Below are 27895 nucleotides of genomic sequence, written 5' to 3' on the forward strand. Positions count from 1 at the left end.
AAATTCTGGCTCAGATGAAAATACTGAGACAAAAAAATTATTAAAAAGTTCAGCCTTGTCACTTGCGGTCGATGCAAGACTTGACCAAACCCGAAAACCGCGCATCAAAAGTGTATATACTAGTAGCTTTACAGAAGTGTGACTCTAAAAAGAATTTTAAAAATGTGAAACTGGACAGGCCAGACGACGTGTAATCCATGAGCCCACTGCGGTAAAAAGTTGAGTCTTCCCGTGCTTGGGACACTAGCAATAGTCACAGTTAGACCCCAAGGAACGAAATCAGACAGGCACTCTAGACGCCGTACTAATAAGATAGTTTCTAATTACATACAATCGCCTTCACACTCACAAGCAATACTCGACCAGTCTGAGTCATTCGGGTAACCGAACAGCCAAGGATTAGTCAGACTAGTCTAAAATTAGATCAACGATCATGAAAAAAGCTCCCGGACTGACTGAATCTGAAGGACAATAATGAAGTAAACTAAGAAAGAGAGTTTTTGGAAGGGGACCGTAAAATTCAGAAAAGAAACTCCCTCGGCTTATAATTTTGAAAGGCCTTTATTTGGGACTTATTTTTGGACGGAGGATTACAACTGGGCAATCTCTCCTCCTTTTTACCGTTAATTTGCACAGTTTCACCTTATTGCCGCGCGTGGCTTTTCGCTCCTACTGGTATTAAGCCGAAAGGTTGACCGCTCGCGGTCTATACAATAGGACGCGGTTTGGCGTTTGAGGCAGTTCGGCGCGCCCGACAAGAGTATCACGTCCCAATCAGTCGTGACTCTTAATAGTCTTGTCCTTGTCCCGGTCTCATGTAATCCCTCTATACTTTCCTTTCACACTTTTTACGTAACTTTGAGTTTCCCTGGTCCATACTGGTCGCAAGCGGTGCGATTCATTCAACCAGTTTCATGAATTTTTGGTGGCGGATGGTACGCGACTTCGCTGGTCTCGTTTTTATCGAGTTTCTTAGCGCCCAGGTTTGATAACAGTGAATTACATCGAATCCATCCATTCAGTTTTGGAGTAGGACCTACAATTCTAGAAAGTTTGGTTGAATGGATCTAATCTTGCTCATCAGCCAAATCCTAGGGCACAATCTTATACATCGCATGAAGCACGAAAATAGCTCAAAACCTTTATTAAGTGTCATTCAAATATCTTCTCAAGCAAGTTTAAGTTAAATCAGTTGATTATGATCAAACTTCTAAGGAAAAAACAGAAAACATGTCCCCATATGAATGCTTAGTACAAAATTATAGAAAGCTGCGCCCGCTTCCTCTCCACTGACCAAACTTTTAACACCAACTTGTTAATTAGGGCAAAATGTTGAGTAGGCAGAGCTTGAAAAAATGCTAACTCCACATTATAAAACTTTCAAGTTTAGAGTCATAGATAAAGCGAGGAAGACTTTGGCTTAAAGGAACCGGCTTGCGTAATTTAAGGGGCTGCGGTTTATATGCAGGGAAAAAGATCCTTGCGCCAGGAAGATTTTAGAAGAAGGTGGATCACTCTAGCACCAGATGTTTTCTGTATTCAGTTTAAATGCAAATGGTTGTACTTGTCCCTAGCGCTACTAGCACCATGTAAACTGCTTTCGCTAGGAAGATCCTAGTCCTAGGGACAGAGTAGAAAGGCGGAGGTAGCTCAGTGGGTAATCACAACAATAAAGGCCGACAATTATGTTTGGCGTTACGAATTTGTAAAGAACTGCCAGTTGCTGCTGAAAGGTTGTTAGTAACGTTAGTAAAGAGAGCAGAGTGGGCCCAAATTGCGTTTTTGTTATTGTTGCCCGCCAACTTTAATTCCTTCTGTATATATGGTAACCACATGGATCGAAATTTCTGCATGGAAACCCAACGTAAAGTTGATCCTCGTTCTAGGTTCTTCCTGGTACTAGGATCTTTCCCCCTCCATGTAAAAAGCCCCTAACGTACTTTAAATTACTTTAAACGGGTCATAGTCGTTACAGCCGTTTTAACAAGTCTTTAAAACCTCAAAAGCTCTCCCGATTTGAATTCAACCACCTCAAGCAAACGACGGTGTCTTTCGCTAACCATACTAAAACAAGGATGAGTTTTATGTTTACATTTACGCCAACTTAAGGAGAAATTGAAAAAAACAAGAACAAGAAGTGCAGACACTGTAATTTCCAAATTTAACTAAGTTAAGAACCTCCTTAGCTACTGCGGACTGACAATATGACCGTTCAGTTTGTTTGATCATATTCTCCTAACTCTTGATTAGGATTATCGTCAAAGTAACGAGACGTGTTGGTTACAAAATGTGACTGGGCTAATTCGTGTTAACAGTAGAAGAGTTTTTATTTAACACGGGCTAACATCTGGTAGAGACGCCAGTAATTTCCTCTTTTCGTTTATATCAGTTCGAAGTTGTCCAATCCGGTCTTTGTATAAATCCAACTTTCCCTTCTGAAGTTGAATCTCTCTTCTTAATTCTACCAACTGTGGTCCGAGTTGCAACCCGTCGAATTGCTCTCTTGCTGAACTAACCTCACCCCTAAGGGTGGACAGATGGTCCACATTGACACGAGGCAAACTAGAGCTCTCATTCAGTAAGCGCCCGATGAGAGCACTCAGCCGCTGAGCGGTGTTATTTGCATCCACGGCTCGCCTCAGAAGGACTGCACTGTGGTTAGACATGTTAGAAGCCCTGGATGACAAGTTCTGGCAGAGGTTTTGCACTGGTTCTATTTCTCTGGCTACGAAGTTTTCCACGGTATTGTTAATCAAGTTCTTTGCGGAAGTTTCGTTCATTAGTTGGTTAGCAAGGCGATGAGCTTTCTCCACAACCTTTGTGACACATACAGTGAGCATTAGTCAGTAACCTGAGGTCAGTACGGAAAGCCACTTGCTCCAATTTTCCTGAAAAATTGCTCCACCTCCCCCAATTAAAAAACGGCCAAACGATGTTCGAAAGTTTCTTCGAATTGTCAAATGTAGGCTTTTCTTTACCTAAGAGCACAGCCGGCTGCGCAACTACCGGGGAAACCGGTATTTAAGTGCAAGTGTCCCAGCAATTTAGAAAGTAATTTATTTAATTTGTTTCAAACCCTTCCGAATACTAAAAGAAAATCATCAATCCAGTTTTTATTAGGCAAGGTTCAAACGTCGAACTTCTCATGTACCGAACTTATTCCCATTTGGGTCCACACCAATGATAAAAGTTCGACGTTTGATTCATAAATAAGTCGGGCCTAATTTATTAACAAAATTTATACTGCTTTCCAGTCGAAATAAATTGTAGTAGTTTTTGCATTAGATTCGGCACATGAAAAGTTCGAAGTTTGAAACGAAGTCGCACGACAGTCGAAGTTCCCATGGGTTGACTCAAATTATATATGTCGGACTTAATTGATTCAAACGTAGTTTTTTTCATGATGAAGGAATTTCATGTTTGGTACATGAATGAAAAATTCGACGTTTAAACTGGGCACTTTTTTACAGTTTCCAAGATGTAGAACCGTAAATTGATTATTACGGGACCTACCTGTCGTTCGGAGTCAGTAAGATTCTTAACGATGTTTCCCAGGCGCGCGGCCTCTTCAGCAGTAAACAGAATGCTTACAGATGACTCGTTAACCGTAGATACTTCCTGTATTATCTGAATAGTGACGTTTTGAATCAAGGCAACGCCTAACAGTGACCTGTTAGCATAGGCCTGGGCAAGACGAGATTCATCTTGAAAATTGTTAGCCACGTTCAGCATTCTTTGCGCATGCCCGTGTACGCGGTTTGCTCTGGATACAGCATCGCGGGCGGCAGTCAGCGCAGACTGGGAGAACTGATGTCCTTGTGTGCTGTTAGTAAGTACAGAACGTACTTCGTTGCTTAAGTTTGCTGATCTTTCAATCGCCACGTTGACTTGGGTAATCACAGTAGCGCTAGTTTGGTATAAACTACTGGTCTGGTTAAAATACTCCGCTGCTAGATTCCTTGCATCCGTTGTTTGTTGTTTTAAGTTGTACAAAGCCTGTGGAAAGGGTAACAAAAGAAGAGTACTCAGTATAGAAATAGTACTCAGGGTAAGAACTAAAAAGATTCTAGCTTCGCCCCATCCACGGGGAACGAGGAGCAGATGCTCTGTTCGCCTCTTGTTTCACCCGCCGAGAAGCCGGAAAAAGCGTCTCCTCCCCGCAGGCTAGTAGTCAACAACCTCGTTGGCGAAAAATAAACTTCTGGGTTTCTGAGGATATCCTTGCCCTGTTGCCTGGAAAGCGCTAGGTTTTCGCGTGTTCTGGATGTTCAACTTGAAATGAAGAGCCGTCTCCGCGAGGAGTCTTCCCTTTTTCCCGCAAAAGTACAATGTACGATACACAGTATTTTACATAAAATATTCCAGAAACATATAAAAATCGATAAGTAAATAAATTAGGTAGAGTGAAAAAGAAAAACAAGATAACATTACTTAAAAGTTTCTCTTTCTTATGGACAATACAATTAACAACGCATCGACTTACTCCCCCAATCCTTCTCTGCTGCTTTTGTCATATTGTAATGCGTGGGTCCATCACATGTTCATTTCCCCCTCAATACAGCGGAATCCCGCTCTACGGACACCCGCTTAATAAGGACACCCGTAGAAAACAGACAGTTTCGTTTGTCTCGACCAAAAGCTCATATCTTTTCTCTAAAATTAACCCGCTTAATATGGAAACTGCTGAATATGGACAACGGACATTTTCCTGTGTCCTTCCTCTGCAGCTCTACTTTACAGACACTGTCTATCTGAGCACTGTCTATGACTGAATATTTTAGCGGTAAAAACCTGACAGAAAGGACGAAGGACCTTTCAAAGGTTCTGTCTAATTTTTAGTGTTATTCAGTCCACCTGGCTGAAAGCATAGTACAAAGCTATAGGTTCCATTGTCGTGTTTCAGAAAAATTCTTAAAGTAGAGGTAATTTTAGTGCGAGACTATGATAAAAGATTATGAAGTTTCTTAAGGACGAACGTGTTACAGTTACAGTTAAGATTTTAAGCAAGGTCTTCTGGTAAAAACAGCTGCGTTAGACTTTATATCTATAAAACATGTGTCCGTGACGTTATTTCTGAGAGCCCGCTTAATACAGACCCTGTGACACATGTCCCCTTAATGTTCGTATTAACTGGCCGGTTTCCACCGTACCTCCTAACCTAAAGTAGAAACCAGGGTTTTTTAACCATTCAGAGTTCAGTCACAGCTCAGAACAGTAAGTTAACGCTACGTCAAACCAACAACAAGAACATATCATGTTAGCGGATTTTTAAATGATTCAAATTATTACAAAGGAAATCACTTACACTGGTCCTGTCTGGGTTTGCGCTTCTTGCAGCATACATCACTTCTAAGCTGTCGCTGTACGTTTTATGAGCCTTCGCTAATTTATCAGATACCATCGCCACTGTCTGTTCTCCTAAAACTTTCACTGTAGACGCGTTTTTATTCAGCGGTTCCAGCAACGTACCAACTTGCGCCTGCGTATCTGTGGCATTTCGCGCCATTTCGGCGGCAACATTTACCGTTTTAGCCGCGTACTCCACGCGAGTCTGAATGGTCTTGTTAGCAGCAAGAGTGCGATTCGTTTCTTGTTTTATACTGCGTGTAAGCTCCTCCAGTTGTCCCGCGACACGCGCGATGGACCTGGACAAGACTTCCACTTGGTCCAATTCCATTCTCATTGGAGTGCCCAACACGCGCGCCGCCTCCGTAATGACGTCACGAATCTCCGTCACAGCTGTCTCAGTCTCTCTCCTGTTGGCTGTCACAATGGCTGTATAATGAAGTGTGTTGTTTATCGTGGTTGCTATAGTGTTATTAAGCCTTAAACCCAGATCGTCCACCGCTGAGGCAAACCGTATCCATTGAGATGTTGAGTTTCTCTCCGCCTCTAGAGCTGCGTTTATTGTTTGTGTGAGTTCACTGACCTCAGCTACAAGCTGGCGCAGGCTTTCAACAAATGTCTGATCGTGAGGCATGGCGGGATGGTTGATGAGGGTCACTAGATGAGCGTGCATACCTTGGATCTTACCACGCAGTAAATTCACGTCCTCTTGTATGGAAGAGTAACATGGAGGGCATTCTAGATAGAAACAGAAATAGTTTGTATCCGCTTGGCTATATCCGGTCTGATAACAAAACAAGGAGCTCGGCTGATACTACGCAGAAAAATGTCTTTTGCAAAACATCAGCACGACACGAAAATAACCCAAGAGTAGGGATCCACCCAAAGAAAGCAGTCGCTTTCCTCTTCATTTGGACCCATAATTAAAAATGAAGAAGAAACAGCTATCCTCGTTGGGTTCTATTTGCGCCACGTAGACTAAACTTTCTACGTAGTATCACTGAGCCTTGCTCGGCCCTGTGATCGAGGTTGCCTAACTGCTTGTTATTACTAACAGTAAATGTTTGGCTGATATTAGAGTTTTGGAATTATGTTAACGACAAACGGCAAACGTTAGATTCAAGATGACGATTACCCCAGTTAGGAAATGAGCAGATCGGATAAAAACTGTACCAAATAATTCTTTAGAAGTGAACTTGACATGAAACGACTAATTTTGGAAACGACAAATAAAGGGAAAACTTGGCCGTCACGTGGTACAAATCAAGGTTTGCTCAGTGTTTGCCGAGGTCCTTGCAGTTTACGTGATTCTAAATCTCCCTTATAGGTGATACGTTGTGGTGCACCAACAGCGTTTTCTTTTGTTGTCTTCAGTTGATGTGTTATTCTTTGGGCTTTGAATGGTCTGTGCTTTATTTCCGAGTTCCGATGTTCAAAACGAGGCTAGGCGCAAAACCATTGTTGTAAAAATAGCATTTATTTGCGCTCTTTCTTGATTTGCATGAGAATTTAAAAAATCATTTTCATATCAGTGGCTTTGCACTTAGCCTCGCTGTGAAACAGAGGCTCATGACAACCTGGAAATGGCCTAACACTACAATTCAGTTCTGTTTAAGGGACAGCGTCACCGAGATTTAATGACAAGCAAGTGAACATCCTTTAAGCCAGCATGGTCTTGTTCAAAGTAATGCACCTATCAATGTAAACCCCGTGGGGGGGGGGGGGGGGGAGTGCGGGCAAGGGGTCGGGATTTGACAAATTTTAAAATTTTTCGATCAAATTCCCCAGGGTGGGAAACGAAAGGTCAATCAAAAGTGTCAAAAAAGCCCCCACCCCAGGGGAAAAAATCTAAACAAACAATGCTATAATACTATGTAAAACGAATAAAAGAACATTTCAAACACGTTGTTACTACTTTTATTTACGGTTAACGGAAGCTCCATTAAATCACTCGCTGTTATTAAGTATTTTCTCTCTCCACTAGCATCTCTTATCTTGAACAACAGAATCACCCCAGGAAGATTGACCGTGCTATATAATATTAATAAAACGTGAAAAGCTTTATAACATCTGCTCAACATGTCGGAACAGGTCGGATCAGTGACCTGTAAAAAATCCTCTGACTTTCATGGTGGAATTCGATTTCAATCGAGTTTTACAATCAGATGGGAACTTGACGATAAAAACTTCCTCAAAATAGACATTATCTGTTTAGATGACAGTTTAAAGTATCGGATTATGGCGATTAAAACAAATGAAAACTTCATACCTTTCTCCAACAACGTGACTTTCAGGAAGCCTCGAGGGACGGACTTGGTAACTGCTTCTGAATTGATACCAGGCTTCTGTCGGTCAAAGTCAAATGTCCCGACCCCGGGGTCGCTTCACACGATCAAAAGCCCGACAGCGGGGATAGTCCCAGGCATCAAATCCCCTCCCCTTGCCCGCACTCCCCCCCCACGGGATTTACATTGATAGGTGCATAACCGACTATACCACAGTGAACTGTAATATAAAGTGGACATCCATCCACAGGTCTGTGCGTTCAACAGAGGTACTATTCGCTAATACAGGTCTACTTTACTAAAAATAAGAAAAGAAAAGTATTGACTTTCTGACGCTCATTTCCCCTTATTACTGAAAAAGTGTTCGCTTAATAAAGCGGGTTCAAACTATTAAAAAGAGCCTTAGGTCTCTCAGAACGGGTTGGAAAATAGTGGGCTAAATTAAAATATGTCGGGCAGAAGTTTGTAAGATCCACAATCCCTCAAAACTAATGGTTATGATTTGCTTAAACCTTGGAGAATGAGTTCACGTCTTTCTCTTGTGGTTCAAAGGTAGCAATTTTATTTTGACTAAAACATAGAATAATTGCCCTTACACGGCCCCTTTAAATTCTAAACATAATTTTTACTGAGAATGGATGAGTCTACCTTCACACAGCCCAACTGAGTTATTCCAACTGTTTTCTCTGCACATGTCACAGCGTCTGCCGCCGATATTCGCTGTTGCGTTACACATACACTGTCCCGTAACTTGGTCACATAAGGTGCTATTACCAAGAGCAGTCCCGAGGGAGTAGCAGTCACAAGCTAAGGAACAGAAATAAACGATAAATGTATCAGGGTTCAATGTAGCCTCCTGCGCAGCGGAGAATATACCACTCGTAAAATTCATAAAAACTACATCCGGGACCCGAGTGGTTTATTTTCCATAATCTCACACGTGAGTTTATCCATGGCGTAATTTCAGTAATTTCCCTCCAAAATATGCGTCCCTTGAATTTTATTTACACATTTTTCAAAGCTTTGCTTATATTTTGTCATTGTAGAGCCCTATTCAGCTACGTGTTATTTATCAAGATTATTGTAAACAATGTCTTATATTGCTGTACTGTAAATTTGAGCCGTCACAATTACTTTTTGGCGAATAAAAATCTATTATTTTATCGATCTCATTTTGTCTATATAATAAAAAGAACATTACACGGCGGCTTGAAGATATGAATATTATTTTCTCGTGGCAAAAAAAATATTTTACTCACTCGCTGCGCTCGTTCGTAAAATATTGTCTTGCCATTCGAAAATAAAATTCATATATTCGCGCCACCGTGTAATATCCTCTATATATCTCCTCTCTATATATATATCTAGGTACCTTTCATATCATAATTATTTCATTTTTTTGTCCTTTAATTAGTTGTCCTTTTTTGATTTAATGTGGAACCATATTACGTATACGTTTCTCTCTGTTTTGTAAAACTGTTACTTTGTTAATCGTTTTTTCAAACTGTTTTTGAAATCTGTAATATTAGGAACACGAGACTGACCGACCTCGATTAGTTTAGATACCAGCAGGTCAGTCGGATTGATTGTAAACAGTTCTTTGAATAAACTTTGAATAAACTTGAAACACACACAACCGGCAAAAAAAACACAACCAAGTTGCACACGAGGCACAGCAGTCCACGCGAAAGTAGCTCAATGGGAGTTGTGGCGTGAAACAAGTAGAAATGTTGAGCTGATACTGTTCTTGGCCTTTGACAATCGCAGAATGGCCCACGTTCGTTATATTAAAATTCTACCATGACTCCGAGGCTTTAGGGACAAAATTGCACATTTTTCACGACTCCATTGTTGTGCAATTCCCAGAAGAGACCTGAGCACAAAGAAAACCAAACCAAATATAGAAAAATGACCAGAAAGCTTCGGAGCAGCGTGCAAAGAAAGTCGTGTCCGATAGCTCGGGGCTACTGAATTTCGTTATCGGGCTAATGACTTTTGTTGTTAATTTGCCCGATGGGCAAGTGCTGTTTTTTGGGGAAATTCATATTACAGAAGGATTGTAATCAATCCTGCTAATCAAAAAGGGTTTTGGGGCTAGTTGAAATGACTTGTGGGCTAGTACATGCTAGCTACAGCTTGTCCGAATGGCGGGATGCAAAACTGACTTTCTTTGCACCTTGCCTCGGAGTCATGTTAGAATTCTAATTTATCGAACGTGGGCTATTCACCTAGATGATGAGACCTCGGAGAACTTGCTCAGAGGCCGGGCTGCCAGGCTCTCGAAAGTCCCTATAACTAACGGGTCCTGAAAGTTGTTGTTATTAGTTTACATTCAGGGTCGAACCTTCGTAATTTGGAAATGATATGATAAAACTATAAGTCACCAAAACAAAAGGACTGTTTGTTAAGCTATTACCGACACTTTTATACTTTAGATTTTTATTTGAATGATTGTTTTCTGGGGCGAAAAGTTACCGGGCCTTTCGAGAAACTGGTTCCAGGGCCGTTAGAAGGCGGGGTTCGGAGATGTTGATCTGTGTTTGTACCTTTACAACCACTCTCTGAGAGTCCCCAGTAACCAGGTTTACACCGTCTGCACTCGGGTCCCTGTACGTTGTTGGTACACAGCTCACAGTGGTTGCCATAAGTACCCACTTGGCAGTTGATACACACACCAGTCTCGCTGTCACACTGGGTGCTCCTGTTATTACACGAACACAAAACACAACGGCCAAATGGACCACTTCCATTTACTTCACGAGTAAACCCTGACAAATGAGAGCCATAGCAATTTATAAGCAAATATTTACTTGTGAGATCTGGCCTTCAGAAACAAAAGGACGGTACAAAGAAATTATCACAAGCAATTTAAAAAATTGGAAAAGCAGAAAAACAAGGATAAAGTACACAAAGAGACTCGGAAGTTTTATTAAGGGTCTTTTGCCGGGGTACATGACACACACACTCCTTTCAAAAGACAAGGATGAGGATACGTACAGGGGTACAATAGAACCTCTATATAACGAAGTCCGCTGTTTATCGAACAGTTTTCTTTACCCCAGTAATAGTAAAATATATCAGTGAAAACGAATCTAGATATAACGAAACCTCGTTATAGCGAACAAATCTTGGCAGTCCCTTCGCCCTTTAATATATCGAGGTCTCACTGTATAACAAAATTTTAGTGCCCCATGAGTATTTTTTGAAAGACGGAAATCTCACTAACACGATCATCTTGTTAGTGAAGACCAACTGATCGTTATAACGAAGTTTGGCTAAATAAAGTAGTATTTCACAGTGGGCAAAGTGGGAGGTACTGGACCAGCCGCGAGAGCGAGTGACCTTGGAACGTGGTTCAGGCCTAGAAGAACCTCTTTGTTTGAAGATAGACGAAAGGATCCAAATAAAGAAGGTGAGAGTTATTGTGCACTTTCCGGCATTTTAGGCATCCTGCTGATGAACAGTTAATTACCACGATTAGATATTTACAGGAGAAACAATCGTCCATAGTCTGTCCCCTTCCAAAGATGAGACAAGTAGAGAGGTGGAGTGTGACGTCAGGTTACCATGGCAACAAAATTTCTGGATCTTAATCATCTTTCTTGACAGAGACGGCCATTTGCATTGTCGAACAATGGAAGAAAAGTATGGGCGATCGTTTTGTTTCTGATTGTAATCATGAAATTTATACACGTCAATTTTTTCGCCTTTTTTTTCTGCCATATTTACAGGGCCACGGTTTGTTGAGATCCAGTAATTTTGCTACCATGGCAACGTGAGGTAACGACTTCTATTGTTTTGATCAACATTAGGAATGACTAATTGCATATTAATTCCAGTACCTTGTGCACACTGTTCACAAGACAGTCCTGTGTAGTTCACGTGACATGTCGCATTTTCCACAAATCCAACGCTCACTTCCCCAGGTGCGTCCTGAGCTTGCACAGCTGTTTCCATGGTAACTTCTTTGAATGTCACGCTTCCTTGCGGGAAGGGATAGTATGTGGCACGGATCTTAAATGACATCAGCTCGGCCAGAATGGACTGGAACTCAAGCGGCGAGACGGGCGGCTCACTAACCACGTGAGTTTCATCCAGTATCACGTGATATGATGTGACGTTTGGTGAGGGAGAGGGTATAAAGTTTAAGGCCACTTCTCGCGCTCCATTTTCAAGGATGACGTCACCGCTAGCTGCAAGTGGCTTCTGGCCACTTCCAGGATCTCTTATTTCCATCTGCACAAAATAGGTTTGGATTGGGTGAATACGCATATGAAGACAAGGCGCGCGATGCATCCCAATGCCGAGCGCAGGCAACCAGAAACCTGCAGAGCTGCTGGAGCAGCTCATGATCAGGTCAATGAAAACAAAACTAGCATGCGAACACAGCCGTCCCTCCCCGCTCTCCGCCGCTGAGGACGTTTCGCGGGAGAGACGTCGATTTGGGCCCAAAAAATTCCATACTGATGACTAAATCTATATATTAAGTACATACTTTGACGTTTAGGTGCTGACCATAAGATTTAAACTGTGCACCAAGAAATTTTGATGGCGCTGCTATGTAGACAACTGTTGGGGAGGAAGGAGATGTAACAACCAGTCCACTGCTCGCAGAACTGGCAAATGGCACAACACCGCCTGTTCTGTTAACGACTGTCCAATTAAACACTGAAAAACACAACACTTCACATCAGTTACGAACACTAAACGTTAGCTTGGGACCACGGTTCGACCAACACCGACCACTTTTACGTACCGTTCAGCTAAACTTTTTTTTCTGCACTGAACTGGTTTAATGGCAACAGCCCCTAGGCATGTTTACATCAGACGAGCAAATTTTTCTCCCAAGCCTCGTTTCGACAGTCTTCATATTCGAACCTGTACGTAAATCAAAAGCCATGGGCTCCTAAATAAACGAATTCCCACGATAGTTGTTAAAAAAAATACTCATGCACAACGGGTGCAAATGCAAAGAATTCTTGTCGAGGCTCATTGTTGAAATTTGCTCCTGTTTCGTGAACACGCATGACAGCCATTACAACTGCGATGCTCCACGCATCCATGCAACCGCGCCTTTGCGGTACAAAATTTTAGATAGTTATGGCGTTCACACCGCCCCGGTCAAATTTGTCGAACAAAAATTTAGACGGTCATGGTGTTCACATTACTTCGGTTAAATTTTCGACCGTACCGGCTAAAAATTTGACCTTGATTTTAGCGTTAGAATTTTCGAACGGCTAAGCGTTCAAATTTTCGTATGTTAGCTTGGTTCCCTGTGAACGTAACACCTTAATGCACGAATTTTCGGCCGGTGAAAAATTCTTCCGGAACGTTGTGAAGTGGGTCTTTAGTGTTATTTTCGACCTTTAGTGTTATTTTCGACCTTAATCTGAAGACAGAGTCCAAAACTCTGTGTTGCAGCACACTAAAATTAATAAAATATAGTCCTATTTTAAAGCATAACAAAGGCTAAAAGAAATATGCATCGTTCAACAACAGCCATAATAACTGCCACAGAAATTACACGAACGGGATATTTCTACAAATATACATACATGTTCACATCGATATTTTCGGGAGATGGGGATTTTTATGTATCAGGGACGCAGGACGCACAGGCAGCAAAATCACTGTAGATTCGATTTCAAAAATCTGGCTAGATATATATTATAACAAATAATGTAACAGCTAAAGCACTACCTTTGATTAGCGCTTATTGCATCTTATAAATCTTCATCAGCTCTCTACAAATTAACCTTCACACCTACTGTCGTTCAAGAGCATTTCTTCTTGCTCTTTCTCAAAAGTAACAAGATTTTTTTAAATTTATCACTGCAAAATACCTGTTTCATTTACAAACTGGCTTGTGATAGTTGATGCAACAAATCCAGTAGCAGATAAACAACTGATAGCACGAAAGTAGCCAAAGCAGTGCAAACATCCCTGATGGTTACCACTGTCCAAGTTAAATGTACCAGACTTACAAATGTCACAGTTAGAGCCCTCAACATTGCTCTTACAGCTACACTCGCCGGTGATCATATGACAGGCTGAGCTTAACGATCCAGCGATTGAACATTGACAACCTACAAAGAATTCAAGTGAAATAAATAAATAAATAAATAGCGTTTAAGAGGTAGCATATCCACATAGTGATTCTTCGCCTATCATTCCTGGTCGAGTTGGAATTTGGAAATATTGGTTTTCGAGGAGAGGGGAAAACCGGAGTACCCGGAGAAAAACCTGTTGGAGCAAAGGAGAGAACCAACGCCACCTACATATGCATTGCTATCAAGCGTGAAGAAAAAAATTAAAATGTGAGACCGAACTAACTAGAGCTTTACAGACGAAACACACCTAGGCAGAGTGCTGGAGAAGAATGAGAAAGGCTTGCAGGTCATGGGCCGAAGTTCAGTCTTTCTCCTGATTTTTCGAATTTTTCAACACACTAAATAGCAAAACAGAAAGTTCGGTCTCCCGCTACCGCAAGGCAGAAAATATGGTAGGTTTTTATTTCAATTTGTAGATAATCGGGGTTTTGAGTTTCCCAAGGAAAAGTTTCGCTGATTTCAATTTCGGACCTTGGATTTGGGAACAAATTTTCGCAAATCGATAATAGGCAGACTCTTTTCGGGACAAAGCAACAAGGGGTGGTTGTTTTCTTTGTTTATTTTTCCTTGTCCCTCTGACGCCGGAGTGCCGTGCTGCCTCAATTTTCTTTATTTTCCCTCCACCAACACCACCACCACTACCACATTTTCATTGTTCCCCTACTCTATCGTTGTTATTGTTGTCACTCCTTATCCCGTGAAATGGAGTGCGGATCCCCTGTTAAAAGAAAAGGCAGCAAACCAATGACCTCTACAGCCACTGGCGTCGAAATTATAACGCCGTTACTCGCCGAACCTTCAGTCTCGTTCGATTTCCCGGGCATCGCACCAAACTATGCCTCCTAACATACGGAAATCCCGCTTAAAACCTCCACGAAAGTTTCCTCTATCAACCCATCCTAGTCCCTACGTGTTAAGTTCTGTACTTTTAATACGTAATCACCTCGATGCTACAGGATCTTCATCAACAACAAAACCTGACAAGGTTCTGGGGGCATCTCAACGCCCTAAACCGAGAGTGCAGGGTATTGGGGGATGTACTATAGGTATACTTCCGGTAACCTTAAACATCCGATTTAACACATTACATCGTTATTTTGAAAGTCAGTGGAAAATTTAGTGACTAAAATGATTGCCTGTTGAGCGTTTCGTAATATTTTTTGATAGCCATTGGCTTGCAGCTGATTTTAGAGGAAAACGTTTCGTACAGAAATTTAGATTGCATCTTATCTGTATCAACCTTTTCTTCGTCTCATGCTGATATAAACCTTCTCTCTGTACAAGATCAGCCAGTACCCTATGATTGCTCAGGTCGCAAAGTCAATAATTACATTTCCACTATCGTATGACCAGATTTAGACAAAATTTGTGTTTTTTTTCCTTCAGCATATTTTCTATTTTATGTGGTTCATAAGATTTAGACTATAAAATATGCTGAAATACAGAATTCTCTTTTGACAGAAAATATTTCGCATTTTATTTCAGTTTATTTACACAAGTGCCACAGGGCTTACACATTTTGTTTACACAAGTCTAAAGATGTTCCTTGTTAATGTTAACAAGGACGAAAAAAACGCCGGACATCATGATTATGATTTTAATAAATACAAATCTTACTATTACAATGAAGATTAAGATCATCATTGCCCTTTTCTGAAGATTAAAAAAAAAAAAGAACTTGCAAGGAAAAATCTGGGCGGCAACTTCAAATTATCTACAGCATTCGCGGTATTTATTATTTTCATTATTCATTCAAAATATTTCTTTATTTCTGATTGGCTTAAATCCCCCGACTAATTCTTCATAACACCACTGGTGTTGACCAAATTTGGAATATGTTTGTCAATATCAGTACAGGTGACGTCTATTGTACTGATATCGACAGAAAAATGGATAGCAGAAGGCACGGTAGCTCAGCTGTTTTGGCAGACCTGGAGAAAATGGAAAAGATTTTAATTGATGAATTTAATCCATTTTCCATTTTCAGCGGGAAAGGACTAGTCGGGAACAAACGAACCATTAATCGAGCTAGTCGACCCTGAAGAAATAGCCAAACTACCGCCTAACAACAAAGCAAGAAGGGCTTAATACAGGCCACGAAGGCTCTTAAACACTAGCATGCACTTTAGATAGTCGCGGCGGGACTGGAGCGTAGGCCAACCGAATGTGCGAGATATCTGCGGTGTCATCCACTCAGGCCGAATTCTTCATATCAAAGCTAGCTCCATCCAATAATTTCTAATTATTAAAATTACACTTAACTTTTCTTTGTACAAAGGACGTCCTACACTGTACTGGCGTATGTATAACCTTGGGTTTGGCATGCAATTGCTGACGTCAGGGATGGGGGCCCTAATAATGCAATACGCTTGGAGATACTGTGACTTCATAAATAAAATTATTTACATGCAGTTTGTTTAAGTCACGGATTCCTTTGGATCCTCTTAAAAACGTTTGGCTAACACTCGTGTAAATCTTCGCTGCTCTTGAGTAGCGTCAGTGTCCAGGCAAACACCAATTCTTCTTCGTCGCCACTGATTTCCAGTAGCCTCACAAGGTTCATTTCGGCTTTGCTGGGGAAAATCGAACTTGATGCGGGACCAACTTTCACGTCCTTTTGACACGGGAGTTGAAATTACTGTGCCATTTCTCCTTCTGGCAAACTGCTGCGATGGTGGAGGCCTTGAATCACGACCAATCCGCTGCGTTGCGGCTTCTGATGGGTTATGGATTCCTTTTCCTGAGGCGGTCTTGGCTGAGCAGATGTGATCCCCATTAGGTTGGTTTTTTCCTGTGTCATAAATATGGTTGTGGGAATCATTTGATAGGTGTGTGCACGGACTTTTTTGATTATCAGTAGGCTGGCGTGAAAACCTTTGCCGATTCCCTGGTGTTCTCCTGGATAGGCTCCTATTGGTGTCTGTCTTTGTTGGCCGGTGTGAATGGGAAGGGCCTTTTGTTGGCTGTTTCAAGTGGTGCTGTTCATAGGTGTTCGCTGTTGTATCGACAGGGTCGCCATCTGTAACCTGTTGGATGGTATGAATAACCTGGACTGTCGGCTTGGTAGTTAGGGTAGTGTTGGTATGAGAAGCCTGATCTGCGTCCTTGGTTTTGCCTGTGGCTCGGATGATAACGTCCGGGTCGACATGATTGCGCCTGCATAACATGTCCGCTGTTTGACTAGCAGTGAAGGCTCGGGGCTGGTGTGAATAGCTTCGAATGATTTCTTTAGCTTGCAGTTTAGAGGGGTCTGGGCGCCTGGACTCGTTTGAACATCCTTGAACGTCTCCTTGAATTTGGTAATGCTGATGTGAATTTCTTTGAGGAGTAAACGGCCAGTGTGCATGGTCAGGACTGATTCTTAGAGCCTTCACTTTCTCAGTAGGATAGCCTTGTGGACTTGATGACTGATGTGAATTTCTGTGGTGTGGCCTCGCTTGGTAGGATGGTATCCATTGTCAATAGCGTTGGAGAACTGGTTGACTACGATAGTGTGAACAATCCTTGCAGCATGCTAGTTCTTGCATTGTCGTCTTAAAAGCTCGTCTGCCCTCAGTTTGTGGTTTGTTCGTTTGTCTGCACGTTGATGTGTACAATGGAATAGCATGACCGTTACTGATTTCTTTGTAGATCACGAAAGGGCATTCTACCGACGCGCCGGCCCAAGAGTTTCTATCAGCCTCTGAAGCGATTAATTCCTCGCCTGATGAGCTGCCGGTGTCCCTATCCTTGTAGAACACCACGGTTGGTTGGTAATCTGAGAACCGTGGGCAGGATCTTGCTGCAACATCGCCAAACTTTCGCTTGACCTCATACGAAGGAGATCTGTGGGAGTAGAGGTCAAAAGAACGGTCTTCCGATGACCTTAATCGCATGCTCTGATCATTCTCGATGGCGGTGGCTTGGGCTGAAGGAAACTGGAATGTTGAAAGTCGTGTTTCTCTGTTGTCGCGAAGATCCCAGGCAGACTGTCGATTTCTTCTCATACTGCCATACAACTCAAAATCGCTTTGTAACAAAGCTTTTGAAAACTGAATGCACAAGTTGAGAATCATATTTATAGGCTGTATATTACATAACACACACAAAAAAAATCATGGTAAAATTGTTACATAAGTGATGGGAACATTCTGGGCTGATAGCTGTTTACTTGCTTTCATTGTTATTCTTATAGGGGGATTTCCACTAGTGACGTCATTGATCTTTTACTTACATACATGCCGGCGCCGCCAAAAGAAAAGAAGACCAATGTCGTCGTCAGCCGTAATAACCTTCTTTAATTGGAATAAGAATAAAAGCTATAAATATTCATCATGCAATGATATTATTATCTGCAATCAGACAGAAACTTAGTAACTGTCACTAACAAGAACGGTAAAATAGCGTATTTTTACTGTTAACAGGCTAAAAAGCTCTAGAAAACTGACGAGGATATCACTGGGTGAGAAGAGTTAATTTGCTTATATTGTTATTCCAATAAGGGCGTTTTCTCTAATCACGACATTGGTCTTCTGTATACGTGCTAACGCCGCCAAAAGAAGAGAAGAAAGGGCTTTGATTATGTAACCAATGCACATCTCTATGTAACGTGACTATTACAATGCCAGTTATTCACTTGCCTCAATTCTTTGACCATAAAAATGTAACTATCAGGATCCCAATCAACAGTAGGAAAGGATCAATACATCGTATATTTTGCTTTTGAAACGTTACAAAAATGGGCACGGTGATACTTAACTGGTGAACCAGCCTCGTCGCCCTTTCTTCTTCTGCGTTTCCGAGTCAGTTGTTTTCAACTTTTTTTACCCTTTTTTTATCATTTGTTTACTGCTTTTTGAAATTAGCACAAAATTCAAAGGATGAAGAAAAGAGGTTGATTGAGAAAGAGGTAAAAAGAAGGGAAAAAATTGAGGAAGAGCGAAATAATTGAATTGTGGAGAAGAAGAAAGAGGGAGGGGTACGTAACAAATTGTGTTTGTGTTAGAAAGAGTCAGTTCTCCTTCGCCCTTACTAATATGTACGATTTGCACACCAAGAATAAGTGAACCCGAACTAGAGCAATAGACCTTATTCACGATATCGCCATCTTTGCATGCGCTAAAGCACTGATGGGATAAAAGCAATGTCACGTAGTTTCCCAGGGGGCAAATAAAAGAAAGAAATCTGTTGGACAATGAAAGCAACAGAAAATAGAACTTGCATAATCACGTTATGGCTCAGCAATTTTAAATCAAAGGCGAGTTAGCGCTTATTGCTTCGACAAAATGAACCAATCAATGAATACCTTTTTTCGTCAACCAATCGAAAACTAAGATACTATCGATCAAAAACCTGTCAAGCTGGTTAAACTTAATAAACAATACCACATAACCTTATCTTAATGAGATTCCACCGCATTTTATTCATGAGATAAAGACAAAAGGCTATGACATCATCGGCGTTAATATGTTCCCCCACAAAAAAGGGCCTAAAACATCTCTACTACACTACTAATAACACCTGTAGTGTCTAAGTTATTTCATAACAAATCACACTCATGCACGGACAAGTAACAGTTTTATGTGGCAAAAAAAAAACGCTTTCTTGGAAGCCATGCAGCAGAGATGATCTCTTTCACTACTATATCTCGATCAGTCTTCATTTTAATACGCCACTTGCACTAGGAGGTCACGTGACCAATGCTTTCTTTAAACAATAAGCTGGAATCTTGCTGATGCCCAAAATTGACAGAGCACATAAAAATCATCTTACACCCGAAATTTGAAAGGAAACGCATTTAAGGGGGATATTTTATGGCACTTTGATTTTTCAACAAAGTAGTATCATTTGTATTGGCCAGGGGTATTGGCCGCCATGTTGGAGGGCATACTCTTGCCCTCCAATGGCGGCCAAAACTACTTTTTGCTTAGATCTTGTTAAACGTTTGATAGTTACGCTCAGATGTACTGTAAACGTTCCCACATCAACTTTTCAACATTTTCGTTGAAGTTTAAGTGCAAAGTTTGGGTTCAGAAAGAAGTAATTCATAATTTAAAAATCACATTTTGGTCACGTGACCAGCTACGAACTTACTCATTTTAAGAAAATGGTGCAGGTTTGCAAAACCATATCACTATTGTTTTGTTAAAGATATGTCCCACTAATTGTTTTTTGAAGAAAAAACCATGTAACTTTCATTTTCATAAAAACGATGTCACATGACTTCTTTGTGCAAATGGCCCATTGGTTGATGATACTTCACTAAGAGAAGAAAGACATTGTGTGCAAGGCAATATCTAAGTGACAATCGTGAGAAAAAGATAAACGAAACCCTTTATAGGGTTTTCTTTGTCATATCAAAAAGCTTTATTAACTTACGCTTGCATCCAGCAGCAGAGAATCCATAAAAGCCAACATCACATGAGTCACAAGTTCGTCCCACCACACCAGGAAGACAGGGACACTGTCCGCCATATGCTGTACAATGTGATCCTGCTACTGTACCCACTGGATCACAACCACAAGCTACAAACACATTAAAACAACTTTATCACTATCACCAAGTGATGGTCTTCGCGTGGGTTTGAAAAAAATTCATGCTGACATACGCAAAAAGGGGGTTTAAGAGGTGTTGACAGCGACGGCGAGGGGATGGTCTAACAACCACAAAAGCTTTAATAAGCAAAACAAGAACTCTGCAGACTTTTTGTTACAATTCTTACACCTTTAAACCCTCTCTGCACCACGTACAATTTCTTAATTTTACGTTCCATGGAGGACGTAAATATGCAACGACAAATATTTATTTCTTCTTTCCAAACTTGGATATGTGCGACATAAAAGACGTTTTTGGCCGTTTTGCAGTTCGTCAAGTATAAAATATGTTCCTGAAACTCTCATTAAAAATCTTGAGCAAACTATTTTTCTGTTCTCAAAACACGTGAATTTGCCTCTGGGATGATTTGTAAATGAGTTACAGTATCTCATATATTTATCAATTCATCTTCATCTCTACCGCATATATTACGCAATCCATTTGGCTTGCTAGCTTGGTTAGAGCACAGCACCGGTGATTCGAATCCCGGTAAGCCGGAATTTCAAGCTTTCTTTTCGCAACTGTAAAAGTTGCGAACAGGCCATTTGCATGATGGCGTTGTTTATTACTACGGCCAGAATCCTTTTCGTTTTGCCATTCATATTAAAAATTTGGTAATCCCAGTTGGGGTTTAAATAACAAAGCCCTAATTTGCACAAGAAAGCAAAACCCTGAAGGATTCTGCCAGTAGTAGTAAAATGACGTCATCGTGAAAATGGCCTTTTTAACTGATTTAACTGTGATGATCTTCTCTGCACTTATTTCTTCATGCCTTAGTTCAAATATATGAAAGTCATATTAAGTATAGAAAATTCCAAAACTCAGTACAAAAGTTGAGACAAAAAACGTATATTTTGTCCGAATCGCTTGAACGTCATCAGTAGTTGTTACACATCCCCAAGAGAGGATTGTAAATTGCTGGTAGGTCCAATAATTCATCTCAATTCACTTCACCACACTTATAAAGTTTGAGCCATTTGGGGGGAATATTCTTTTTTTTGTCTCAAATTTTGCTCTGAGTTTTGGAATTTTCTATACTTAGTGTCCTCGCCAGAGCAGGTAAAACATTTTTGGTAATGCAAGTCATATATTCATCATTTCAGAATTATTTCAAGCTATCTAGAACCACCACGAAAACATGTTAAAGTGAACACTGATACCATAGCAGCCTCCAGAGCTGTAAAATATAATGTTAGTGAAGAAAAAAGAATGATAAATTTTGATTCTTTTGCAAGAACATTTATCACTGTCTACATAACAATAAAACTGCTTACGTAAGGTCCCATTGTAAATCTCTGAGCTGACAGAAAACACCAGTCCCTGACACTGTGCTGGTTCGGACTGCGCTTGTGAGAGAGACGTTTTTGCTCGCACACAACTCTGAAGTTGATTCTGAGTTTCCTCACTGGACCCCGTGTATACCCTTGTAATGTTGACATCAGGAATGAAGACAAGTGAATCCAAAAGAACAGAACAGTTGTCACTGCTGTCAGAAGCATTGTAAGTCAGTGTTAAGTTATAAACTTCATCTGAAAACAACTGAAGAGTGCTGCGTGATTGCCAGGCCTGTCCAGACCCCTGTGGTAGCTGATCCAAAAAGATATTGAACTCTGAACTGTCATTAGAAGACAAGGAGTTAACAATTAAGACGAGCTTTGATGGAAAACCAAAAAAGCAGCTCTCCATGATGCTGTATCTAACAACAGCATGATACTCATGACTGGCCAGGGTCATATCAGCAACACTTGTGTGAGCAAATTGTCCTGGATGAAGCATGGCAAAGCCACTGCCAGTGAAAGAGATTCTGCTACCTTCAGAAGGAGTAAAGGTAGTGAATGTGCCATTCATGTCTTCTACTTCGAACTTCATGAAGTCCAGTGAAGGGAAGAATCGTCCTTGTTCAGATCTTTGACACTGGCTTCCTTCAACACCAACACGACAAGTGCAGGATCCTATTTAAAAAAAAACAAAAAACAAAATTAAGTCCACCAAGAAATGTAAAAAATTTACAAGGTTTATTTGAAGCTGGGTAGGTTGCCGAACATACTGGTGGGCAAGTATCTGACATTATGAAAAGAATGCTACCAAACCACAACAAAAACTAACAAAATAAACAGCATGATAAATTTTGTCAGCTGAAGTAACTGACTCAGTTAAATAAGGTGAAAAAAAGGAAGTTTTACTACTAACTGTATCATTCAGGCATTAGCTGTAGCTAGTTCAGAAGCAATTTTAACAAGCTCTAAAAGTAATTTTGAGGAGCAGGATTGCAGATTACAGTAAGTTATTCTGTACTTTGAATTTCTTATAAAAATTCACTTGACCTTTGGGCAAGTCAAGAAGAGAATTTATTGACCCAAAAGCAAAATCCACTAGCCCTAGGACATCAGACATGACTTTCTTTGAATGCTATGAAAGAAAAGGAAAATTTCCACATCTTTGGTAAGTTGTAGGTTTTCACCTGATACATGATATAGACTGAATTAAAAGGTAATACAATAATAATACTTTTAATAACTGTTCATTCTCTGAAGCAGGGTTTTTATTAAGAATTCTAAGTGGCAGGAGAAAGGTGTGATGTTACAGGAAAATACTTTGAAAGAGGCTCCACACCTGAATAAAAAATAGTCATAGACTATGAAATGTTTGTCCTGGGGAATTCTGCATATTAGTAAATGGAGAATTCTCCTATCTCTGATTCCTAATGAACACACTGCTGCAGGACACTGCCTTACCTGTAACTTTATTGCAGCGAGGATATGCCCCACCCAAATCACAGGGACACCGCAGACACTCTGATGCCCCAGTTATTGGAAAGAAGTAAAAGCCGTCTTTGCACTCATCACAGTATCTGCCATGGATACTTGGTTTGCAAGGACAGGCACCTGTATACTGATCACACTGTACGGTGTCGTTTATTGTTCCTAGATTATTGCATTCACAAGCTAAAATGGAAGAATAATATTGGTCAATAGGTTCTCATTGTGTGTCGGCAGCCAGCTAAAAAGACAGGCTACTTGGAGGTTTGAGCCATCTACTTTTGGGAGAAGTCAGTAAAGGGAGAAAGTGAATTTTTAAAAATATTCAGTTATTATTAATATTATTTATAATATTTTTAAAAAATTCATTTAAAAGAAGTATTATTATTATTTCTTTTTTTCAAAATCAGTGAATCCTTCCTTGCACCAAGGACCTCAGATAAAACCATTCCATCAAAGCTTAAATAAAATAAATGTTAAAAGAGATCTTTGGCAACTATTAATACTTGGCAACTTTTACAAAGGAGGTTATCTTACCTCTGCATTCCCCAGGTGGATGTAATCTATATCCCCAGTAGCCTGGAATGCACTGGTCACACTGCTGTCCAAACACCTTGTTCTTACATTGACACTGTCCAGCCTGTGCCATGGGTGTAGCCTCCTGGACACATGAACCATCATTTGTGATACCCTCGCGAAAACAGTTGCACGCTACAATGCAAAACAAACACATGTAAAATGGTAATTTTATCTATCTGAAAGCTATCATATTTATTTATTTATTCATTTATTAGATAATGGGCCTTAATATTCTCATGGCAGCCGTATTGTTTTGTTTTACCACCCTCGACCTCGCACTGAAAAACTTGGGAGCGAGGCAACACAGGTAAAACAAAGCTACTTTAGTCTCTCGCGACCAAATGGCTGCCGTGTGACAAAGGCCCATTACTATGTACAGTTTACTCCTGATGACTCAAACCCTCACTAACTCTAACCTCACACCAACTCTAAGCAAAACCCCCTTGGATTACCTTTATACATTTTCTGTAATTTTACCCTATGTAATTCGAACCATGTTTTTAATAAGCATGTGACAAGTTGATAAAGAAAGTGTACTGCAGTCGGAGTCTGAAACATTGAATATTTTTCAAATAACAGTTGTCTTTGTTTTTTGTCAGGGTGCACCGTTTAAATACTGTGTCCAGTCCTGTGTATTAAGCTTTCAAGTGTGCATGATACTTGTGTTCCTTCCCTATTCCATTTCTTTATTTCTAGTTATTTGCTTTGAACTCCAGCTAACTCAAACTTTTTTTCGATTTTGCTAGAAGGTTCAAGTTATGGGGAGTCGACTTTACATGCTGTAATGAACCTTGCCAGCAGGCAAATACTCTCAGCTTTCATATTGTAGCATCAAACCACCTTCTTGCAGTTGTTTTTTATGTGATTGTGTGACTGGACAATTTACAATTAAGAGAAAGTTTCATATAGTCATCAACGGTTCAAAAAAACTTTAATCCCAGCTTGTCTTTTGGGCAAGCAGCTCTCAGATTTTCCTTGCCTGAGTCCACTTCATGCTTGTCTTCATTAACAATTTAGTTAGAAGATGACTTGCCTATTAGATAAGTGAGCGTTAAATGTCACTTGCCCAGTAAGAAAATCTACCTGTCCCAGAACATTGGACAGGAATTTTTTTGAGCCTTACTACTCACCAATACAAGTGTTTGGGTGGTCCAGTGACACAGTTGAATCCCTATAAAACATTGCTTGGCATTTTTCACAATGCTGTCCTTTAGTATTGTGCTGGCAACTGGTGCAAATTCCAAGGCCCAAAGTATCATTGTATTTGCAAGACAAACCATGGTTATTACACCGACACTCTAAACCAAACCAAAACAAACACCATCATTCAAAAGATAATCACATGCAACATACAAATTAAGGTACTACACTTTCTAAGTTACACCCAAGATCCTGAATAAACACTGGATGTGGAAAAGGAGGTTGGAAACAACACCCCCCCCCCTCCCCTCTCTCCCCCTGCCCACAGACATTATCTTGTGGTCTTGGTAATAAAATACTTGGTATAAGGGGTAAGTAGGGAATGAAAAATGCCTTTGTAAAAAAAAGAACATAGGCCCAAGTACATTGCACTTTCAAATAGAAGGACAAACAACTCAAAGGTTGACATTATAAATAAATGCCATGTTGTCTCATTGAGAAAATTCAGTATTCTACCATCTGGTGACAATTTGGAAGAAAAACATACTGCTCTCAATGAAGGTATAATATAAACCAAGTTCATTTTGCTTATGCAGACACTGTTCTTCTTATTGAATGATTGTGGCCATAATAATGCCTCACTTACAATGCCACTTCCTGGTTTTATTTATTTAACAGCGTTAGCAAAGAATAGCCTGTGCTGCAGACATAATCTAACCTTGAATAGTAACCTAGCTATCAATGAGATCCTTGTTCTGGGCCTCCAACAGACTCAATGAATTATCAGAAGTGCATTTTGAATTTCCCTTCAACCTGATAGGCAAATCAAATAATGGCTGCTTTTTTAGCAGGCCAATCGTGGCATGTGCTCAAATCCTGGTACACAGCTGCAGTGGGCCTAGAACAAGGATTTCAGCACTGTTTTGCAGACATTGAGGCATGTGTGGAAAAGTGGTTAACACATTGAACTCTGGATCTGGAGGTCCGCGGTTCAAGCCTTGACTGTCGAGTTGTTTCCTTAGACAAGGAACTTTACTCCAATTGTGTCTCTTCACCCAGGTGTATAGGTACCCGCAACATACTGCTGGGGGTACCCCTGCAATGGAGTAGCATCCCGTCCAGGGGGGAGTAACAATACTCTTAGGCATGCTTCATGTTAAAGAAATCGGGATGAGATCTGGCTTTTTGGGCCTTTGGCTCATGTGCACCTTACCTTTTACCCTTACCGTGCAGACAGACTTAGCCAAATCAGAGGTTTAGTTTCATCTGTGGCATAGGCTAGCAAAGTATTGCTCTCAATAACAAAAGAATTGCATGACAACTGCCCTTCAAAATGTGCTGCGGAAAATTATATTACCCAAAGTAAGTGGTAAAACAGCAGTTTACCTGTAATGCTGAAAAATAAAGCCTCCCCCAAAAAGCAGTTATCACTTTTTAGTTTTACTGTAAACACGATGTAAGATATCAGGAGTTGTACACAGATAAAAAGGTGAGCTTTTGATTTGGATGGAATAACTGCATGTTCTTCTAAATCTTGGCTTGACTATTCAAACAGACTTAAGCCTCTGCTTCTCTGTTAATGAAACCAGACCTCTACAAGGTAAAAAGTACCCAGTTATAAAATGGCAGTTAGTCTGAAAACAACCATGGAAATGTCTTGATGCAACTCTATGTTATTCATACCAATAAATCAGCAAAATCTGATAATGATAATGCCCAGTAATAACTGAAGGGCTCTATGCAAAAACATGCCCTTCTAAAAGGAAATGAGTGGGTCAGGGAACGTTTTGCATATGGTGCCCTTCTATAACAAAGCTAAAGTTTTACCTTGACACTCATTTGCATGGGTGGCATTAGCAGGCATCCAAGGACGATTATTAAACATTGGCTCGCATATTTCACAATCATTTCCAGCAGTGTTATGCTCACAATCACAAGTCTCTTGCATGCGAGGTCCAGTACAGTACTGTGCATGCCCATTACAGTTACACCGTCCTGTTATGACAATGTCTGAAATAGCATAATAGTATTTGTTGAGGTTTTCTTCAATTGGAAATAAACTTCCAAGGCCATCAGTAAATGGTTTTTCCAGTCTGATGCGCACATTTGTTGCAAGCATGAAATTCTGGATATCTTGATTAAAGTAACCACATCCTGGTTCGTATCTTGCATCAAACCTGTACTCCACTTTTCCATATCTGGGAGGGTACTGTCCACTATAATCTTCAGTGCACGTTGCATTAAATAGACTGTTTTTATCAACAGGAGTTGTTCCAAGCATGTTGTATGACTTAGAACAATCAAAAGCAAAATATTGCAAAACTCTCCATGTTTTTCCAAAGTCTTTGGACTTCTCCAAAAACATCTCAAGTGGCCTTTCATTGTAAAATCTCACTTTTATACCACCAGATATGTGAAACCTTCTGCCAAATGACAGTGTTATGTTAACTTTTAAAGAATCATCCTTTGTGGAGAGGCCTTGCGTATTTGTTTCCCACCAAGTCTGAGACTGCCACCATGTTACTTCTCTGAGTGAATAAGGAGTGTCAAATTCATTGTTAACCATGAATTCTGGTGGATGCCGTTTGGTAGTGCTGTTTGCATCACACTCAAAGCACTGACGTCCTGGCCCTAGCTCACAATATCCACCAGCAGGCTTGCCGCAGGTATTGCTAGAAGTGATGTTTCGCTTAAATGCCATGTTGGTTGGTGCAGCCATGCATGGTCGCGGTATTTTCTTCTGGGAGTCTGCATAGCAGCTACTGAATTGACAGGCAGCATACCCTGTTGATGCACTGGAGAAGAACAAGAAAATTTGAACAAACAGTACAACCGCTGCTTTTAAAGGTTTCATCTTCTGCACACAAGTAATCTTTGAATGATTCATTTCATCTGAAATCATCCAACTTTGCTTTAAATTACATAGCCTGCTAACTCCTTCATGAAGTTTAGGGATGTCAGAGACATACTTGTTTCAATATTTCTAGAATATGCCAGTCTGCAGAGTATGGCAGGTGCACGCGAGAAAAAGCAAATATTCGTTTGGCAAATATGATAACATTCTCATTGAGGCTTATAATTAATTAATGAGTGCTTTGTTTA

At 40.6% G+C, this 27895-nt stretch overlaps 2 protein-coding genes across 2 annotated transcripts in view; one reads left to right on the forward strand and one right to left on the reverse strand.

Annotated features, from left to right (window-relative positions):
- LOC140937809 (zinc finger CCCH-type with G patch domain-containing protein-like) overlaps window positions 1–27895 on the forward strand; it is a 204926-nt gene that overhangs the window by 113407 nt on the left and 63624 nt on the right. The window lies entirely within an intron of this gene.
- On the reverse strand, window positions 1157–27710 carry LOC140937802 (laminin subunit beta-2-like). The gene is made up of 14 exons (XM_073387375.1): window positions 26621–27710; window positions 24784–24951; window positions 23612–23785; window positions 23051–23260; window positions 21590–22267; window positions 20099–20245; window positions 13475–13717; window positions 12127–12299; window positions 11474–11867; window positions 10178–10399; window positions 8280–8438; window positions 5306–6084; window positions 3514–3996; window positions 1157–2816 (listed from the first exon to the last, which is right to left on the reverse strand). The coding sequence occupies exons 1-14, from the start codon at window positions 27693–27695 to the stop codon at window positions 2331–2333; spliced, it is 5391 nt and encodes a 1796-aa protein (XP_073243476.1). The 5' UTR covers window positions 27696–27710; the 3' UTR covers window positions 1157–2330.

This window comes from Porites lutea, chromosome 5 (genome assembly GCF_958299795.1).
Source record: "Porites lutea chromosome 5, jaPorLute2.1, whole genome shotgun sequence".
In the NCBI taxonomy this organism is placed as follows: Eukaryota; Metazoa; Cnidaria; class Anthozoa; order Scleractinia; family Poritidae; genus Porites; species Porites lutea.

Bases quoted from the DNA above. Each gene is read 5' to 3' on its own strand.
- LOC140937802 (XM_073387375.1), bottom strand. From the start codon at position 27,695: ATGATTTCAGATGAAATGAATCATTCAAAGATTACTTGTGTGCAGAAG. The intron at 22,268-23,050 runs GTAAGGCAGTGT...TTTTTTAAATAG, and splicing joins TCGCTGCAATAAAGTTACAG to GATCCTGCACTTGTCGTGTT. The intron at 20,246-21,589 runs GTAAGCAGTTTT...ATGTGTTTGTAG, and splicing joins GATTTACAATGGGACCTTAC to CTTGTGGTTGTGATCCAGTG.